This window comes from Pygocentrus nattereri, chromosome 14 (genome assembly GCF_015220715.1).
Source record: "Pygocentrus nattereri isolate fPygNat1 chromosome 14, fPygNat1.pri, whole genome shotgun sequence".
Lineage (NCBI taxonomy): Eukaryota > Metazoa > Chordata > Actinopteri > Characiformes > Serrasalmidae > Pygocentrus > Pygocentrus nattereri.
In genome coordinates this window covers 4,580,999-4,603,124 of record NC_051224.1, presented here as the reverse complement: position 1 = coordinate 4,603,124, position 22,126 = coordinate 4,580,999, and the positions used below count along the sequence as shown (strand labels likewise).

At 41.4% G+C, this 22,126-nt stretch overlaps 1 protein-coding gene across 1 annotated transcript in view; it reads right to left on the bottom strand.

Moving 5' to 3' along the window:
• Positions 1-22,126, bottom strand: part of LOC108412261 (Na(+)/H(+) exchange regulatory cofactor NHE-RF2) — a 74,299-nt gene that overhangs the window by 11,723 nt on the left and 40,450 nt on the right. Inside the window, exon 3 of the mRNA XM_017684211.2 lies at positions 2,533-2,733. Coding sequence (XP_017539700.1) covers positions 2,533-2,733 — 201 coding nt within the window. The remainder of the gene's footprint in view (positions 1-2,532; positions 2,734-22,126) is intronic.

Here is a 22,126-nt window from a genome sequence, read left to right as displayed (position 1 = left end):
ATCAAAACATTTTAAACATTTGAGGATGGAAGGCAAAAGAGGTAAAGATGTTCTGGTCATACAGCCACTAATGACAGCATGCTTCCTTTTGAAAACCCCGCCGATGCCTCGTATAAACACAGGGAGTGATGAGAGTGGGCGCTGAAGCTGTGGAGGGGTCAGCTACATGTATTCTCTAACCCTGACATGCCTCATGCAGCTCTGCCCGTATAAAGACCATTCAGTCTGCGCTGCAGGGTAATGTAATTACAGCTAGCCTCATTTAAATTAGTGGTACATTTTAATGCACATCCTGGGTACTGTATATTTGAGCTTGTTGATATCCCTGTTCGTTTGAGAAAATGAATGACTGATAAAGAGCCATAAGGGTCTAAGATTAAGTGTTAAAGCTCAAGTCTTATATAATGGAAAAGTGAAGACAGGGTTACACATAATACATCACACCACTGAGGGTCTGAATCTAATTAAAGCAAAGAATGCGTATAGACCGTGAATGTAGCTGTGTTTGCATGTTTAAGTTAAATTAAATAAAAATAATTGATGAATATGAGTTCAAAAGGCACACTTTCTGCTTTCATTTGAGAACATCTACATCTAAATTGGGTGAACAGTGTAGGAATTACATAAACTGTTGTTTGTATTACTTGTTCGCAAATACTTTGCTGTCAATGTCTGCCTGAAGTCTGGAATCCATACTCCTGATGAGACACTGGGTTCCCTGGTGATGCTTTGCAGGACCTTTACGCGGCCGTTAAAGGTTCCTGCTTGTTATTTGGCCATTTTCCCTGCAGTTTTGTCTTCAGTAAGTGAAATGCATGCTCGATTAGATGAGCTATGAGCAAAGGTGACTGACACATTCCACTTTTCTGTCTTAAAAAACGTCACAATATGCTTTGGGTCATTGTCCATCTTTAGTGTGAAGCACCAGTCAGTGAGTTTTGAAGCACTTGACTGAATCTGGGCACATAATATTCCCCTTCACAATTCATCCTGCTGCTTTTGTCAGCAGTCACACCACCATTAAGTACAAAGTACCAGTCCCACTGGCAGCCATTCACGCCCATGTCATAACACTACCTCCACCATGCTTGATAGATTAGGTGGTATGCTTTGGATAAGCAGTTCCTTTCACCATACTCTTCCTATCATTCTAGAGCAAGTTGATCTTTGTCATGTCTGTACATAAGATTTCGCAGAACTGTCCTGCATTTTTTAGATGTTTTTGGTAAATTCTAATCTGGTCTTCCAACCTCAACCTTAACCTCACTGACCAAAACTCCTTTTATTTTTTTATTTTATTTGGAGAAAATGCACTTCATAAAGTCACTCCTGTTGTCTCTTTGGTTTTCCTGCAAAGTGAGGCTCTTTGCCCTGAAAATATATGAAAAAAATATGGTATTCATCTTTTAGATAAGGGTACCTTATCCCTCCCTACATCACTACCATTGCACTTAATCAAAAGTTCCCTCCCTCTTCCCAGCACATCCCCACACACCTCCCTCATTTTCCATTAAGACTCCCTCCTTTTGTGCATGTAGTTGGCCTGTAGCTGTAATGCCTGGAATTCTGTTAGCCACATAGATGGCACTGATAGGATGAACTGAGGTTCATGTTCAAGCATTTTATAGTAGAATTTATGCCTTACTCAGGACAGGCCAGACCCCTCCTTGATGAACTTAGACGAGACCGAGGAGGAGATGGGGAGGTGTGGAGAACAGAAAAGGAAAAAAGACATGATAATTTATAGCAAGATGGAGGAGCTTCAGGCATGGCTCTCCTCTCAAACATCAGCTATCCTGTAACTCTAAGAGATGTCAAGTGGGCTCACAATATTTCTGATGGTTTACCACAATTTTTTACGCTTTTGACACGTTTGCTTGAAAACCTGCTGACTTGCACTCACTAACAGATGCCAATGGGCAGTTAATGACTTTAAAATTACACTTCAGCACTTCAGTTCCATGAATTATAATGCATTACCACAAATTCTCCCTTCCAGTCCCTTCTCTGAAAGAGCATATTTTACATTTTTACAGCTTAATCTACAAATACCCTTGACTGAGGAATTCATGAAAGTGCTCTACAAAAAACGTGGCTTGCAGACAGCAGCTAAACAAAACTGTGAACTGTGAATGAAGCGGATCTTTACGGGCAGGTGGTGAACTTGGACACCACATCATACTTCACACTAAATGAGTGCACTAAAGAAACTAGAACTTATTGTGCTTTTTTGTGGAGTAGAAAGACAGAAAGTAGATGACGGTACATATGCCAGTGAGTCCACCAGCTAAATGTAATATAATATGATGTAATTTTGAGTGGAATACGCTCTGCAGTCTGACTGTGACTGTGAGTGTATTTCATATTGAGTTTTTTGCTTTTTGTAACTGCATTTAGGGAACCATGGTCAAATTACTGTCCACAGTAACCTACCATACTCTGCAAAATGCTGCAAATAATTAAGTGGACTTTAACATGCAAACCCACAAGGCAGTCATCATCATCATCACCATCACGCTCTTCTTCTCTTACCTCTATGAGCCTGTCCTGTGGTCTGAGGCCAGCACGGTCAGCCGGGGAGCCAGGGTCCAGAGAGCGGATGTACTGGCCTGGTCTGGATTTCTCGCTGTGAAGGTTGAATCCATAGCCCGTCTTGGCTCGTACCAGGTAACACAGCCTGGGGGCCAGCTCGGACACTTCTGTTGGAGAAGACTGCACTTGAGCCTGAATCTCCTGCAAGGGAGAGACATACAGGACATAGATGTAAGCTTTATCTTAGAGCACACCAGGTCCTACTAGTCCTCTTAGATAAAAATCAAAACTGTGGTCTGTGAGACCATGTTCTTTGATTTCTCCAGTGCTCAGGAGATTGAGGTCGTTTGGAGTGCAGGGGCCACTCCTGAGGACCTTTTTTGATACAGTGGTGGCATCAGCCATCTTCTATGGAGTGGTCTGCTGGGACGGCAGCATCTCCACTGCAGACAGGAAGAAACTGGACAAACTGATCAGAAGGGCCGGCTCGGTCCTGGGAACTCCTCTAGACCCAGTGCAGGCGGTGGGAGAGAGGAGGATGCTAAACAAGCTGGAGAACGACTCCCACCCCATGCGTGAGACTCTGGCAGCACTGGGCAGTTCCTTCAGTGACCGGCTCCTTCACCCCAAGTGTGTGAAGGAGCGCTATCGCAGGTCCTTCCTTCCTGCTGCTGTGAGACTATTCAACCAGCACTGCTCCCAGTAGACCACACACACACAATATACACACATACAATATACACACACACACAATATACACACAATATACACATATAGAATGCAAATATTTTTCATTGTGCAATATGTTCATAAGTGCAATACAGATCTTATGCAACTCTTATTTTATTATTATTCTTATTTTGTCGTAAATAGTCTAGAGATTTAAACTTTAATTTTTATTATTTATAATTGTTTATAATATTTATACTGTTTCCCATTTCTATTACTGAGTGCCTTACTCCTGTTACTCTGCTGCTGCTGTAATACTGTGAATTTCCCTGCTGTGGGACTAATAAAGGATTATCTTATCTTTTTACCATATATTTTTGAAGTCTGTTATTCTGTGGCAGAAAACATAGTGGAAAATATTCAGCGCACTCATTCAGTCCCACAGCGCACTGCAATAGGTTCTGTACAAATACATCCAGAGATATGGGGAACCTGACCACTTCCTATTTCTCCCATTATATTAAAAAATCTGACCGCAAAAAGCTAGAGGGTGCCCACAGGCAAATCCTTAATGAATGGGGATTTATGCATAAACTTCCCTTAACTTTGGAGAGTAGGAGCATGTATTCCATTAAAAAAAGTCAAAGAGAACTTGCCAATATTGTTCTGTTTTTCTATAGAAAAGAGGTTTTGGGCAGTAGGACATGAGCATTACTGCTACTGAGCGCTCAATAGCTGGTTAGCTGATTGGCTCACTGACTAAGGTATAAAGTGTTTCATACTCAGTGATGCCATGAATGTAAATGACACAGTGTTAAAAAGTCCTATTACTGCAGTTGTGTTAAGAAAGTTCGTCCAATTTTCTGTCTAAAAATGCTAAAACATTTATAAACTAAAATTCTGCGTGAATGCTCCATAGGAAGACATTCATTTTATACTCTGTCAGCAACACCCTCTTGTGCCTGACCAATCCAGAAGACATTGCTGAATGGCAATTCTCCTCATTATAAACTCTCTGACATGCCCCAGTCAACTCAGAATGCTTACAATGCACAAAGCCAAATGTTGCTGTTGCAGGGAGATGAACAAACCCACGTAACACACACACACACACACACACACACACACACACACACATTTTCTAAGCCGCTGCTCGCTCAGGGTCACGGGGGGGTGCTGGAGCCTATCCCAGCGGTCATTGGGCGGGATACACCTTGGACAGGTCGCCAGTCCATCGTAGGGCAGACAAACAGACATACACATTCTCTCACACACAGGTGGGCAGTTGTTTACTTGGAAAAAGGAAAAATGTCCAGCCTTAACTTTTATTACAGGAGACAAGGTAGAGTTTTTCAAAGAAATCTACAGGGATACTTTTCAGCTCCAAAGTTCAGTCTTGGAAGTTGGTTGTGTTTTCTGTTTCTCACAATCCAAGTAATCCGAAACACATTCAATGATGTTGAGGTCTGGACTGTGGAGTGGCCAGCCCATGGTTCTCAGATCACCAGCAACTTTACAACGTTACAAATTTTCTTCTTTTTTCTTTGACTTTCTCCTTTCTTATGCAAGCAGATTATCCTATATATAATCACTTCAGAAACAGAAACACACACACACACACAAAATGTAACATGTCGAATTGGCCTGACTGCATGTCTTTTGGACCGTGGGAGGAAACCGAAGAACCCGAAGGAAACCCACGCAGACACTGGGAGAACACGCAAACTCCACACAGAGAGGACCCGGTCGCCCGGCCGGGGAACCGAACCCAGGCCCTCCTCCCTCTGTGAGGTGACAGCACTACCCATCGCGCCACTGTGCCCCCCCAAACCCATGTAATGGTGTACGAAATAAATACTTGAATCCTGAGTTGTGTTCCTTATTATACCGGTATTCTATATAGTGCTCTCCATTTTCAGTGCAGAGAAGAGTGATTAAGAGACCATTTTAAACACAGCATGGAAATTCCATAGGCTAGAACATTTTAGTCAGTGAGGGTCATTTAACGTTATACTTGAGTAAATAAGTAAGTATGTCACGAGAGAAGAAATTAAAGAAAAACCCTGAATAAACAAACAGAGAAACATGAGTGAGGATGCTCACAGACAGGTGGACTGAATTATACATTTCAGCAGTTGGCATCCTACCATGCTCTGTGGATTGTATGGAAAATGCTAAGCAGGCCCAGCTGACCTTGACTTTGGTCAGATGAGTCATCCTTCACTGTTCTCCACGAGTGGGCGAGTGCATGTGTGGTGTGCACAAAAGACAACAGCACAGGCTTGAATGTTGGATCCCCACAGTGAGGGGTCCAGGTGCTCTATTATGCTGTGAAGTTAATTTTGCTGGCATGGTATTGGTCCCTCTGACCCCTGCGAGCAGTGGTTCCCAACCCTGTTCCTGGAGTTCCCCTGCCCTGCACATTTTAGCGTTTTCCCTGTCCCAACATATCTGATTCAACTGATCAGTGTATGCAGTGTTGAAGCAGACATCTCAGAAGGGGCAAAGCACAAAAACGTGCAGGGTGGGGTACTTAAGGAGCAGGGCTGGGACTGCACTGCAAATCAACACAAAGATTTTTTACTGATCACCTTCATCCTATAATATCCATCCTGACAGAGATGGTCTTATATTTATGCTTTCTATCTTGTATGCTTTATAGAATCAGAATCAGAATCAGAAGAAGTTTTATTGCCATTGTCAATGAACAGGATGCACAGACTAGGAATTTGCTTCGGCATGAAGGTGCAACATAAAAACATAAAAACATAAAAAGAACACAGTGAGTCTCCAAATGGTTTATTGTGTATAAAAATGACATAATTCATATTCTATGGGCTTTGCAGTCACCAGATTGCAACCTAACAGAACACCTATGGGAGATGTTGGACTGACGTGTTAGTTAGCACTCTCCATCATCAAAACACCAATGGAGAGAATATATTTTGGAAGTACAGTGTTCCATCCCTCCTGCACCCTTCACACTGCAGAGAATATATTTAACCCATTTCTAAGTGACTTTATGTTGGTTTACCCATCTGTATTTGATGGCCTCACTCAAAATTCTGGAGAGCTCACTGGACGTTATTGGATGCTCTCTAGATCTCTGTAGGTATTTTGGTCTGTGCCACCTCCTACACACTTTTGTTGTCCCCCACCCCCCCCCCGCTGTTTCTGCCTTCTGAAACAGCAAGGCATGATATTTTTCTCTTAGCTGAGAGCTGAGAAAATATCAAGACCTCTCTCTTTCTCTCAGTCCCACACATATTCGCATGCACGCGTTTACGTAGTATATTTACATGAAGTCTACATATAGTACACATATAGTACACATGGCATGGCAGCGCACACAGTGTAGAAGGCAACCGTTTGAGTAGAGCACCGAGCCAAATATCATCCAAAGAAAGCAGAGGGAAGAAGAATTATATGGACACAGTACTACTGTTATGATTTTGTTGCAATTGTGTTCTTTTATATTGTGATTGTAATAATAATTCTACTGGATATGCTTTGATGATGACCTTAAGAACCTGGTTTTGTTTAAGAAGCAGCTAGGCAGGCTGCTCGTGAGCTAACAAGTGAACCCAGTGATACGTAATATTCAGAGTTATGTTTCAAGTTGAAATATTTACTAAATGATAAAAATGGGAACATATAAAGTAAATAAAGTTATCTTAATGTCTTAATGTTTTAAGCTTTGTTTGTCTAACTTCTGCGCGCAGACTTGAGTCATGTAACACAAAACACAGTGATCACATATTCCCATTAGCAAAAATAAGCAGAAATCAAATTTTGCATTTCATAAAGCACCCCATATTTTTAACAGGAGACAGACAGGACCGTCTAGCAGCTGCACTCTCTGAATATGCAGCCATGCTGTTGTAACACATACAGAAATTTCCTTGGTGTTGCCATGCTGATATAAACACGAACATTCCTAAAAATATGTCTAAATGTCTAAAATGTGATTATATAGCACCTTAACAAAGGTGCAAGTTACCCCTAAGACACACCTTCCACCACCTGCCCCCAACACACACGCCCCACAACCAATACCACAACAAACACTGACTTTTCAACTTTACACTGGTAATAATATGGGTGGTCCTTTCTTCTTTGGCCCACAGAACACAATGTCCATTATTTCTAAAAACAATCTGACATGTTGACTTGTCAGATCACTATACATGTTTTCACTGTGCATCAGCTCATTTTGGATGAACTCGGATCCAGCATTTTTTGAACAAAAATTTCTTGAAGCTTTTTGATAATGATATACATTGTAGAGCGTGAAATACTTAAAAGCCATACAATCGCTCCTTGAAGAACGTCGTTCTTAAACTGTTGAATTAGTTGCTCATGCATTTTTTGCCAAGGTGAGCTTCAACCCATCCTTACTCATTAAGGACTGTATATTTCCTTGAAGCTCAATTTCAGAATTTTTTAGTCCCACAACGGGGAAATTACACCTCTGCATTTAACCCATCCGTGAAGTGCAACACCACATACACACTAGTGAGCACACACACTAGGGGGCAGGGAGCACACTTGCTCAGAGCGGTGGGCGGCCCTATCCACAGCGCTTGGGGAGCAGTTGGGGGTTAGGTGTCTTGCTCAACACCTCAGTCACATACCGTCAGCTCTGGGGATCGAACTGGTGACCTTCCAGTCACAGGGCCGGTTCCCTAACCTCCAGCCCACCTCCAGCCCACAAAACTGTACAACATTCAATGTTTTTGTACTGTATTCATTTAAATACAAGCCAAAGTGGATTCATGAATTACTGCTTTCTGTTTCATTTCACATACTTTTTCAACTTTTTTCTAATCCATAACAGGAAACCAGGCGAGACACGCACACAACCCTTCCATGAAGGAACACTGACCATGAGAAAGGACCAGCAAAAGGCAGACAGTGTCCTTTTGTTGAAGCATTGTTCCTACACATCAGTGTGCATTTGTGTACAAGCCTGCTGAAGAGAAGCAGAGCTGTTCAGGAGGCTCTCTCTGCATGGGGTCTGACTCAGTCTATGCGGATGACTCAGGACCAAATGCGGCGCTGCACTTCAGAAAGACTCCACCTCATCTAAAAGAGCAGAGCCATCAGCAGCAGCCGTTTTCTTTGCCATGTTAGAGGAATGTTTTAAAGTTAAAATCCAAAGCAAGAGGAGCGTTTTAAATGTTAAAATGTAATTTAGTGCAAAAACAAACTGCCAACACTTTTCACGCCTTTTCAGAGGGTCTCTCATTGCCACTGTCAGTGATCAAAACTATGTCACTAAGTGTGTCTTGTGTTCTTGCTTTCCTACTTGCACTACATTATAAATGCACTTGTGAATCAGCCATATGCCGTGCTTGAAGACTGGTCTGCATCATTTATTTGTTAGATAACGCAAGTATCTTGATCAATAAGACCAACTGAAATGTGATTGGTCAGGACGCTCACAGCACACAGTGAACACACAGTCAGTGATCAAAACTATGCAGTGCCTCCAAAAAGGGAGGGGTGGGTGGGGTTTATGCTATTAACAAACTCATGCCCAAATGACTGATTAGAGCTTTGTAGAATTAAGACATTTGTACACACACACACACACACACGCACACACACACGCACACACACACGCACACACACACACACACACACACACACACACATTGTTTAAGCTGGTTATGCTTCTGGGTCATGGGGGTGTTGAAGCCTATGCCAGTAGTCACTGGGTGGAAGGTAAGAAACACCCTGTGTAGGTCAAGAAACATATTTTCTCTGACAAACTGACCAGTTGGGACCAAAAGACCTCGCATAGAGCGTAACACTCATCATTCAACACTGGGCCAGTCAGTGTTAGCTCATTAGCTCCTCTGAAAAGACAGCTTCCTTTCCTCACCCAACATGAAAACCTGCTGCTTTCCCACTGACATTTTTAAATAAGAAAACATTTTCATATCTTAGCGTCCACTGGCATCATTAAAAAATACAGGTCAAGGCTAATTTTGACCAAAGTTTTTTTTTTTCTCTTTTTGTTGTTTCTTTTACTTCACCGATGTTAACCAGATATCCGACCAGAACTGTTATGGATAATCAAATATTACAATTAGTCAGCATAAAAATAGACAAAGTACAAACATAATTCAGGCTTGATACTGTTTCTAGGTACACTACTACACAAACAAATGTCATACAGTGTAACCATTTTTCAAATGACCTACCCTTGGGTGAGGGCGCCGTGTTGTACATTTAATTCTTCACTATCGCTTCAAGAGACAGTCGGATGCTGAATACTGTTGCCTTGTATCTAATATCACAATCAAATGCTGAGTCAGGACAGTTTCTGTTCTGAGACACTACCTAAGCAAACTATCAAGACAGTTGCAGAGAAGAAGCCGGCACCTAGAAGCCTGTATTGAGAGCACTGAACATCACATACATATAGGTCAGAAAAGTAGGTTGCATTGGGTTACATTCTGTGCGATTTAAAACTCTCCCAATGTGCAGTACACTCAGAACAATGCTTCCACTTCTGCTGAGCTGTAATGCGTCTTGGCCCACCACTGTGAACTTTTTAACATTTTTAAATAAGCAGGCTTTACAGGGCAGTAAATCTTTTTAAACTCAATGTTTTATGCAGTTATGTAACTCCTTCCTTTATGAGAAGGAAAATTACAGACTGCCATAGAGAATGAATAAAGAAAGGAAAAACACAGGATGGACATTGACCAAGGAGAATCAAACCCCTCCCTTCAAGAGGTGAACGGTTTGGCCTAAACCCAAATGCTGAGGCATCCTGGGCCATTAAGAAATGGCAGTAAATCAAATCCCCTCATTTCCAGCATAGTGGCTCAGAAACACTCTGAACAGTTGCCAGTGTGAGGATAAACTCTTAATGGAGAAAAGCACTGAAAGAGAAACAGGTTCAGCACAGACTGCCTAAATCCAGGAAGGACGGGGGGGGGGTCGGACTCGGTTGGGGGGGGCTTGGCCTCCATCTTGGATCCAGACACGGAAAGGCCTGTGGGGCCACAAAGATAAACATGAGAAACTCCACAGCTGGTTGTCATTACGCATCAGAGCCGCGGGGAGACCAGCGTGTCTGCCAAGACGGCTGCTAACTGTTCCACTCCATTCGTCTGTTTGTTCATAAGCAAGCCCCCAAAACATGGAATGGACTCTTCCTGATCACCTCCTTTAGAGTGTTCTTCTCAGTGAAATCCACAAAAGTATCCAGACGCCTCTTCTTATGAGTGAATTATGGTGCATCCATTGCTGACAAAGGAGTTCAATGGCACACACACAGCTTGTACACAGCTTATGAGCCTAATCTCACCATGGCCACAACCAAGAGATGAGGTTTATAAAGCTCCCTAGCAGTGGGCTGTGGAGCAGTGGAACTGGAGTGATGGAGCTCCATCCAATACCTCTGGCATGAGTTGGAGTGGTGTTTGTGGTCCAGAACTAATTATCCAACATTAGTTGCTGACCTTACTAATGCTTTGTTGGCTGAATGCAACCAAATCTCCAACTGCTAGTGTAAAGCCTTTCCTGTGCAGAGGCTGCTATGGCAGCAAAGAGGGACAAACTTGCTGTTAATACTGTGGATTTCAGAAGAAACACTGAATGAATGAAATATTTTGGCTGAAACAAAGAAAATAATTAAATACAGTTTTCTTTCCCATATATACACTCACTGGTCACTTTATTAGGTACCCCTTGCTAGTAAAAGGCTGGATCCCCTTTTGCCTTCAGAACTGCCTTAATTCTTCGTGTCACACTTTCAACAAGGTGTTGGAAACGTTCCTCCGTCTGACACCAACAACCACGCCACATTCAAAGTCCCTTAAATCCCCTTTCTTCCCCATTCTGATGCTCGGTCTGCACTTCAGCAGGTTGTCTTGACCACCTCTACATGCCTAAATGCATTGATTTGCGGCCGTGTGATTGGCTGATTAGCTATTTGTGTTAACAAGCAACTGAACACTTTACTTGCATGCAAGTAAAAAGGCTTTTCAATCAAGTTCTTCTTTAGTAAAAACAAATGTTATCTGGTTGATATATGCAAAAGTTTGAGCACCTTGCGTTTTATTGATTTTCTAAGTAAAAATAAGTACACATGTTAATTTTCTGCTAATTTCAGTGTGCAGTGTATTTAATTACCATTTATTTTTCCAGAATTGGAAAAAATAAAACCTAAAATATTAAATTTGCCAGAACCTTTAGACGGACGACTTTTTGCCCACCGTGTTAAATACAGCAAACAAACAGTAATTCTGCATTAAAAGTGTGCTCACTGTAGAAGATGAGTTTGTACTTTGTCATTGGAACTGGATGCCCAAACCTTTGCCTATGGCTGTATAATACTGTATTCTGACTAAGTCTAGCATATGGCAGTGTATTGTTTGTGAGCTGTACAGAGAAACAAGTGAGCCACCATGGGCATGGTGCATAAAAGGGCCATCAAAATAACCTGATTTCAGGGAATTCCTCTACATTTTCCTAATCTAAAAATACACAGGAAACACCACTGTAAGTTTGATCAAGGATATGAATCAGTATGACCATCCTCTCCACTACCTGCTAAGTAAAGGGAAAAGAACGGAAAGAACAGGACAATTGTCTGAGGCATCACAAACTGCTGTGATATTCACAAAAACAAACCACTGAGAGACTGAGAATGTTTTACTAAGCTCAAGACTTAACACTCACATTTTATAAGCCAATCAATTGTAATTTACCATTGACACCGACTTGTACATGGCTGAATTAAGCTTTTACAGCAACAGATAAAATCTGATGAGTCAGAGAAGTGCTGACCTTCTCACCATCTGTGTTTGTTGAGGTTGGACAGGTTGGTCTTGGCTGGGAGGAGTCTGACTGATGTAATCAGTCTCAGAGACAGAGGCACTGAAACAGGCCCCAGAGGCGCGCTCCCCTCGCCTTCACCTTTCCTGTGTGGGAAATGTGTATGTATGATGACCTCCAGTAAAACGAGAATAACAGGCCTCACCTCAACAAACTGGCCGAAAGAGCATGCGTCTGTATTTCACCATGCTAATTCTTAGTCATTGCTGTGAGGCTTACTGACATTTCCTTTTGAGCTGAATTACGTGCTACTACTAGCTCCTGATCCTGTTCAAAATAGCAACGCTCTTGAACCACATCAGTCTCTGTCTGGGAGGCAGTGCTGCTTTCGTTCAAACTCACAAATCTTTTTTTTTAATTAACTGAAATAATACACTATTTGTACATACTTCTGCATTTTCTCTATAGTATTTCATACAGTGTCAGAAACTACAGCCTGACTGATGCGAAAATGTTGTGGCTAATATTGATACCTAATTTAGGGGCTAAAAATTCTGATAACTGATATCTACTAATATTCAAGCTTGCATAAACAGCAATTTGCAGGCTTTGAATATTTGTTAATATTTTCTCTCAAAATCAACTTTAATACAATAATTTTAACTTTTTTTATGTAAATTTGTCACTGCAATTCAAAACATCCAGTAGGTGCCAACAGTGTACCAACAGTCAGATTGAAGCCCAGACCCCGACTGTAGCCCTGCTGTTCATATACTGTCAGGTATATTAATGTGCATCACTAATATCAGTCTATATTATTAGCTGTTGGTCAGTCCTTATGAAAAACCACATACTAATGTCTATTTGAGATAACAGCGGTTTAAGGCACGTGCATGATGATTTAGACTACAATCTCATAAAAAAAGTAAAATGAAACTGTCACTGGGTCAGCACCCCTCTTGTCACTGGGGTGGTACCTTCAAAGGTACATCTCAGTACTTTTAGTATGGGAACATAACTGCACCATAATCCATTGAAATTATATTTTCTAAGTTGTATTGATTGTATTGACACCCTGTCTTGTCTCCATGCTTTTTATTTTATTGCTCTGTTTTAAAACAGTAGGTTATGAAAAGGTGCATAAATGTACTTTTCCACTGGGAGAAACTTACATAAAGTACACAGTTGGACCTTTAAACCGCTGTTGTACCTTTGAGGGTACATTTACATTGTTTGTACCTTGATCAACGGAAAGTGTACCTGCAAAGTACCTTTATTTCTAACAGTGCAGGGACACACATTTTGGCTGATTCCTTAAACCGATAACTGACAGCGATTAGATGGTGATTAGTCATTAGACTGTGGTTGGTTAGTGTACACTGGGGTTCAATCCCCGCCTGGGTAAATACCCTACACTATACCAATAAGAGTCCTTGGGCAAGACTCCCAACACCACCTTCGCCTTCCAGTGTAAAAAAGGAAGCTCTGGATAAAAGCGACTGCCAAATGCCGTAAAAATAAGACCACATGAAAACATCAAACACAGTTTTGTGCTTTAAATAAAGGCTTTAGACTTTACTGAATGAAAATAAACAGCCTGATTATGCAGATATGCCAATAACAAAGTACATCCTTATGCTGACCACATATTATTAGCCCAAGTTAACAAACCTGACCAGGGCCAGGCAGATTAAAGAACAAGCAACAAGAATCAGTAGGTTACACCTCTTTGCCTTTGTCGCTTCTTTACCATGGGATATATTACATAAGCTAACCATTAGCTATCATGATGTATAGAAAAAGAGCCAGTTGTTTGCCTACTTCACGTAATTGTTTAAAATTAAGTTGAGGTGTTAACACCACCGACTCCAAGTGGCAGGACTTGAGAGTCATCCAGAAAACCCAGAGCTGCACACTGCCAAGTAGGGCTACTGTAGTAAGGTGGACTCTCGCACCCTCACGCACACAGTCGTCAAATTAAATCAAATAAATGTCTATTCAAATATCAAATGTTTTTGGAAATTAAATAAACGTTTTAACCAAAAGCATTAAACAAACATTTCTGCATTCGTCAGTTAACAGTTAAATTGGTTAATTAGCATTAGCAATCCCTATTTTAGGCGATGCTGGCTAATGGGATGAGAGCTTCAAATTCCTGTTAGCGACATTAGCCTTGAAGCTCCTCTGCAAAACTTAGGAAACAAATTTCAGACACCACACGTCTCTGTGGTTTGACTACATCAGAAAGAGGAAACTTGTGATCACCAGAACTTTAAGCTAATGGGTGATGTGATAGTAATGCACAATGTACCCAAGCCTAATCATGTACAGGATAACAATGGTGACATTTGGGGCTAATCCTCTGAGGCTCCTGACATAAAGCATGATTTGTTCCCACAAAAGAACAGCATTGAGCGGTTCATTCTGATTTTTGGGAGCGAGTCTAAGCAGAGACTCGAATTTCACTCTGAGGTTGAAGGCATTTGGACGGAGATGCAAATCCGACCCAAGACTTCTTTCCCCCTTACTCAGCAAGTTTCTAACTGCCACTGAAGGAAAAACTGGAGGTTTTGGACACGGAATTGTCTCTGTACAGCCAGGGGGCGGGTGGGAACAGAGCTTTCCTCTGTCCGCTTCAGAATTCCACTGTGTCCATGCTGCTTCTGTTTGTGCTTTTGTAACCAGGAACCATAAATCAGTGTTCCTGATGGGAGAAACAAATTTATCACATTTTCCTTTTCCACACCCTACGTGCTGCATGGCTTCCCGCCTCCGCCGCACCGCTCCCTGTCCCCTGCTGCGCTGCCTCTGGCCTGTCCTGAGCTGAGCTGGGCATGGGCCGTCCCGGGGTCAGCTGAACACTAGATGTACTGCAAGCCCTGTAATGCATTCCTTCAATTTCCTGTAACAATGAGGCATTGTGCATGATGTGTGAGAGCTGTGTGGCAAGTGTCTATTTGGTGGATTTGTACGTGCGTGTGTGTGTGTGTGTGTGTGTGTGTGTGTGTGTGTGTGTTTGCTTTGTGGAGCACGAACGCCATGCTGCTGGTGAAATGAGATCGACACCTTTGAATTATTCACGTACAGACTCCTGGGATATCTAGAACCTGACCAATGTTAACCCTTTCAAGGCCAAGAGTGACTCAAATTGTGTGGTTATAATATGATAGACTGTGTCTTTTGGAGCTCCCAGCATTTAACTTCTCTCATATAAAATAGCCCTAAAACTACAGATTAATGTCGTGCAACACCAACACTGATATACCAGTTTAGATGATACATCACCCAGCACTACGTCTTTACAATCAAGAACGCAAAAACACCTCTGCAGACGACTAAACCCGTATCTCTGGATTTACTCTGGAGTAAGGACAAGTATGTACCGCTACCAGAAGTGGCGTAAAAGCCAAGAATAAATGGAACACACACTCATATACCTGTTTTCCATGACAAGCGTCACTCTGTCAAGTCCTACAAGTTCTGTTGGGTATTATTCATGGGATGGACCACATTTTTTGGATGTCTACAGCCTTGAGGGAGGAGGCTATTGGAGTGCCCAGTTCCATCTGGCCTGGAATTGGGTATGGCTTCCGGGGCCAAGGGACCGTAAAAAATATCACCAGGCCAATTGAGAGTGTATCACACTCCCCAGACCTGTAACCTGCTTTCAGACTTTGAGAATGTAGGCCAAGGCAAGGCACTCTCTCTCTCTCTCTCTCTCTCTCTCTCTCACTCTCATCAGCTCCATCTGTAGTAATACGAGAGCGGCACAGTTCTGATAACTGCTGATCAAACAATTGCTCAGACGTTCTTTCTAATGATGACAGATACCCCAGAAAAGGAAAAGAAAATGTAATACAAACACAGGAATCTGACAACAGAGTGTCTGAGTAAATGCTGTCCAAACAAGTGCAGGTTTCCATTCAATCTGAAGCCTACTTTCAATTGTTCAATCAATTCACACCCTTCAACCATCTGATAAGCTGTAAAAGACATGCTCCGGCTTGGTTGGATAAAAAGCCTGCAGGCACAATGGCTTGGCCATTAAGCACATCCTTACAATACTGTCCTTAGCAACCACACTACTTTCAGTAGTGTGAATGGAGTGGGCTCCTTGTTCTGCTTTTTTTCCCTCCTTTAAAGAGGAATTTCACCAGTTTTATTTTTACACATGTATTTTACCATCATCAGCATCACATAAAAAACGCAGAAGACGTGTGGGTTCACTGCTCATTTTGTACAGCGAGTAAAATGGCTATGTTTGCGGTGAATATGCCAAGACCCCTGGCTTTTATCAACACCACTGTAAAGAAAATCTAAGTTGGTAGCAGTTTCTCTGTAGAGCACCATTTCACATCAAACCACTCTGAATGACTTTGTTTACATCCCAACAATTGAATTGTGCAGAAATTTTGAAAAATCAGTTAAAATGATCCTTTAGGTGAACAGAAGTGATTACTTCAAACACATTAAAATAATGAGTTTACCAGTGTCAGGGCCTGCCATGATCGTGCCATATTAACTGATAATTGATCTGCAAATAAATAAGTGCAAATAACAATTTATCTTTTTCTGTTCATTGTGTGCAACTGGGCTGATTAGCGATCTTGATTTCTAACTATTAATACTTAGCAGGTCAGCTTGAGCCCAAATAAGAGATGGCACTGTGGTATCAGTATCGGACCAGTACTCGCAGAGAATGCTGGACTGGATATTGAAGGGTGAAAAAAAGTATCTGATCCTGTGTATTTCCTCCTCTGGTGGAGTGCTTGAATAGTTTGAGATTGAAAGCCTACTTTTAGATGCTCCTCTTAAGGAGGCACTACATAAATTTTCATTCAATAAAAATGAATCTGGAGAAAAAAAACACTAAAAGCTTGTGTGTGTGTGCTGCCATGAGTCAGCCTGTAAAGCTTGAACTAATCATTTCATAGAGCAGTTGGGTCAACCTTTTCATGAGCTTTTTGGAACACATTAGACATCTTAATGTATTAAAGTCACAGACACAGGCTCAAAAAGAAGGTCTGACTCGATGTTTAGGTCTCCAGTGCAAAATCAACATTATAGCAATGAAGATATGATGACAACAGTAGATAACAGACCTTCCTCTCTATCACTGTCATCACTGTAAACAGTAGCATCGTTGAACTTCTGCCTGTATCGTTTAACAGGGCAACAGTGGAAGGTCACTGTTTTTTAGCCACTGTCAAAAATCTTTCTCCTGCCTCAGCGCCAGTAGGAGTGCAGCTAGTGTGTTTGGCAGGTCCCTCCAACATGGATTAGTTAGATTTGGCCAGATGGTGTCGTCCAAAAGTTCAAAACATTTCAGCTTTGTATGTCCCCTAATCACAAGCCCTCTTAACAGTGACACATGACGAGCTGAACTTTTCAGCTCAGTTGTTGAGCGGAAACTTGAGTATGGCCTTTTGGTTGAACTAGTGGTACATTTTAGGAACCTGGCATTTATTCCGGGCAGGTTAGGCCACTGTATACAAAATGACCAGCAGTAGGTTAACACTGCTATTTGAGTGTGAGAATGATCTATACACTTACATCCGCGGCGGAGAATTAGTTTTACCTAAGTTCCCACTTGATATTTGTTCATCGTGCTCACAATCATCAGATGTGCTTGGAAAAGGGGGCCGAAGCACAAATGACGTTACAAAGTATTCTTTCGCGCATTACATGCAATTACACATTTCTACCAGAGAGGTCCCCAAATCCCCAAAACTTACACAGTGCAGCTTTAAGTAAGTGAAATTAAAAATAGCTCAGTTTAAAGCTAAGTAGTGTTTGAAAAAAAATATATTGGATCAATACTGGCCCAAGCTCAAATCACCTTTATTTATCTAGCACTTTTAGAAATAAAAAGTATCAACCGAAAGGCTGCACAATAACATCAAGGCAATCCATAAAGAGAAAAACCAAATAGAAATAATACAAATAAATGATTAGCAAAAATGAACAAATGAACAAAGGAATGTGTGAAAAACATGTTTTTTTTAAGATAGGACCAAGCAAACACAGTTTTGTTGGACTTAAGACTCAACTGCCCAAGAAAATAGGTTTTATATTGAATTTAATAGTGTCTATTGTGGAAGATGATCTAAAAAATAAGATATTTTATATATATAATAATGTTCAATAATTTGGGTGCTACCACAGAGAAAGCTCAAATGCCTTTTGATCTCAACTGAGACCACGGGACAGTTGGTTTCTCATGGAGAGATTTAAATACAAGCAATAAAACCTTGAATTGTAGCCTGTACTTGACTGGTAATCAGTGGAGGGAGAACAAAAGAGGGGAAACAGGAGCAGTAACATGGCAATTAAATCTCAAGTAATGTGTTTGCTGCTTTTATTTACATACATATGCCACAACCCAACTCACATTCTGTTTGTTGCAATGTATGAACATATGACTGTGAAATCTAACAACTGCAGTAAATAGGTGAGAACAGCTTACTGTGATCGGCTAAAATGATTGCAATCAGGTGATCATGTAGTAATTGTCTCAGGCCTAATCAATGAATGATGTGCATCTGAGCAATTCTTTTTGACCATCAGTGTATTTATTTCATTTATCTTTTGAAGCAAACCGGGGACTTTTATGAGAACTTTTACTGTGCAGCATTACTTTTATGTTGTTAGCAATACTCAAAACACTGGCTTTTAAAATCATGATTGAAAATAACTACAGGAATTTTGGATTTATGCACCGAAAAAGTGACAATAAACAATAAACAATTTCAGAGACCAGCTTATAAAAGAGACCACTGGAACATGTAGCAAGTACACTGGTTTTGGTTAATTGGCTGTAGTAATATAAATATCAACTTGGACATTAAAATGGTTTTAAAACAATTAGACCTCAACTTTGTCCTTCTCTGCTTTCTCCATGTGTGATTATAAGCTGGACACAGATACCTCAAAAGTGAGTGTTCAAGTGGGAGAAGAATGGGGAATAACAACAAGAATAGATGAAGAATAGATAAATATGCATGGAGAACAAATGGAGAACACATGATGCAGCAAAAGATTTGAATACTTGTTGTTACCTCTGAATGAGTACTCAAATCTTCAGCCTCAAAATGATCCTTGAAAACGTATTTAAATTCATAATTAGCCATAATTTTACATACGTTTGTAAAGTTCAAAATATACTTAAGAAGCTTCTGAAGCTACAGGCTTGTCTGACAATGAGAAGGGCCAGCTGGTGCCGCGTGTCCTCCTGGACCTTGTATCGAGCTCAAAGGACACATTACAAAGCATACCAACCTCGTCCACTGCCACAACTCAACACAATAAACAGGTCGGAGGCTCTGAGCTCCCTGGTTTTAGGGTCATCCTCACCAGACACTACTCTGAGAAGTATCACTACACTGTCACTGTTGGGTGCTCAATTTGTGTGGTTTGAAAAAATATGACTCTCTGAATATCCATCCATCCATCCATGCATCCATCCATCCATCCATCCATTTTCCAAGCCGCTTCTCCGTGAGGGTCGCGGGGGAGGTGCTGGAGCCTATCCCAGCAGTTATTGGGCGGAAGACAGGATACACCCTGGACAGGTCGCCAGTCCATCGCAGGGCACTCTCTGAATATTAAATAGAGAAACTAATACCAACAGAATTTCCAAATACTCCAGTATTCAAATAATTCAAGCCATAGTCTTGTGACAGCATGGAGGGTGGGTTGGTGGAGGGGGTCTAAATACAGACTGCTGATAGTCTAAGAATCCTCCTAATCAATATCAAGATCACCTTTCTCCAGTCACCTGTTTCAGCATGACCAGGTTACATGCTGTGCCTGCTTAAACTGGAATAAACATTCTTTCTTGTGAGAAACTTGTGGGATAACTTTGTTCTTTGTATGGTTTGCTAGTTGATATAGGTTCAATAAATCGCACCTTTAAATCCTACGTTAACCATGTGATGTGGCCTACAGGCTATCGTTACCGTTGTTTTAATAACCGAGGTAATGCAGCACGGCTTTATCAGTTTAACTAAGCACGGCTACAGGTAGATGAATAAAGGTCTACCTTGTGCTGCTTCAGAATGTTCTGAAACCAGACAAAATATCAGAGCTGATTCATGACCCGGACTAATTTTACTCATTAAAAGAAAACACTCTGTAAGACAAGCAATTACTTTTGGACATTTAAACCAGCTTAACTGCCAATTGTGAGAGATGGAAACAACTGGCTCCAGCCTTTCAGGCCAGACCTAGAAGATTCCATTCTTGTACTGCTCACTGATTGATTTTTTCCATAGACACTGCTGTAATGAATAGATGTGAGTGAGCATGCATGTGACTACAGCAAATGGCCAGGTCTATACTTCGGAAATCTCTGATCTATGTGCAGGCCCTGCTCTTTCACTGCTTCCTGGGGACACAGGGAACACAAGGAGAGAGAAAGCAGGATTTAAAATGAGTGACATGTTGCACAGTGATTGATGGGAACAGAGAGGACACAGGCCGTAGAAAATGTAAAACACCAGAGACAGCATTATTATTGATTTCAGCTTGAACCATTGCCCACCATCTGGAAAGGTGCAACAGACCGCAGTGGTGAAACTGTGTCCATGGACCTAAACAGTATGCTGATTCACAAGCTGGCAGGCTAGTCTGGGACTCCCATTCCTTTCACTTCCAAAGTTGAGATGTTCCAGGGCATCTGTTATAGGACCGACTGACTTCATGGACACAAAAGAGCAAGGAATAAGCAGAACAAGAGGAAAGAAATCCTGCTGTATATCTTCACTCGCTTTGTATATTTGTCCTTGAGTGCGTTTCACTGTAATGTCCTCATTCATCGTCTGCAGGGACAACATGCTTGACTGTGCTTTCTTTAGAATATCCATCTCGGACGTGGGAGGCCATCATACATTATCTATGAGGCTCGTGGTGCTATTGATGGGTCTATAGTAGCTCAAGCAAGCATGTTATTGAGCTTGTGCACAAAGAAAACACAAATTGTAGAACAACAATAGATATATCCTCTGTGCATGGACAGAATCCAGAAAGACAGAGAAGCATTATTTTAAGAAAATAAAACAAATAAAATAACAAGAGACTGGAACAGGCCGCTCCTGTACTGTTGTTGTTTTTTTTTTTTCGTAGAAACTAAGCATTGGGTAACAATCGGTTTAGACAAAGAAAGGAAAGGAGGGAGCCATTTGTCATTTGAATCACACAGCAACGATCTAGACATTCACTTGTTTTGGCAAACAACGACTAATATTACACTGACACTGAATTATCTGCGCATGAATGAAGTCAATTAAGGATCCACAAGCTTGGCATTCCAAAGATATCTTGTCATGTTACAATCAATACAGATGACTCATACAAGATGAGGAGGAATGTTAACATCTCTCAACATCAGTTTAAAACCTACATGTAAAGTGAGCCAGAAAACACAAGCAGATCAGCAAAGCCAGCTAGAAGGCCTCACTGCAGTGATCTCGATGTCACTGTTTGAGAACCTGAATGCGTACATATAGTAAGTACAGAGAACAGAGAGAGACACTTTCCCTGGCTCACTCTTTACATCAACAAACATGTTCAGAAAAAGCAAATGCATATAATGCATAGAAATAAAAAAGCAGAAACACATTCATTAAGAAACATAATCTTCTTCTTCTTCTCCTTTCGGCTGCTCCCTTTAGGGGTCGCCACAGCGGATCATCTGCCTCCATCTTGCCCTATCCACTGCCTCCTCTACTTTCACACCAACCATCTCCATGTCCACCTTCACTACATCCATAAACCTTCTTTGAGGTCTACCTCTTCTCCTTCTACCCGGCAGCTCCATCCCCAACATTCTTTGGCCAATACATTAAGAAACATAATCAATCGTCCAAAAACAACGAAAGAGAAAACTGTAAAAACACCTTTAGATGGGAACTGTTAGCACTGTTTGTTTATTTGAGCTTGAGCTGTTTCTGTCATCTGTCGTATTTCTGTCGTATCAACATCAGGAATGTGCAATAAGGCAAACATATCATATAATCGGGGTGGTCTCAAATACCATTTGATGGTATACCATAGGGGCAGTCGTAGGCTGGAGGTTAGGGAACCAGCCCTGTGACCGGAAGGTTGCCGGTTCAATCCCCTTGGCTGATGG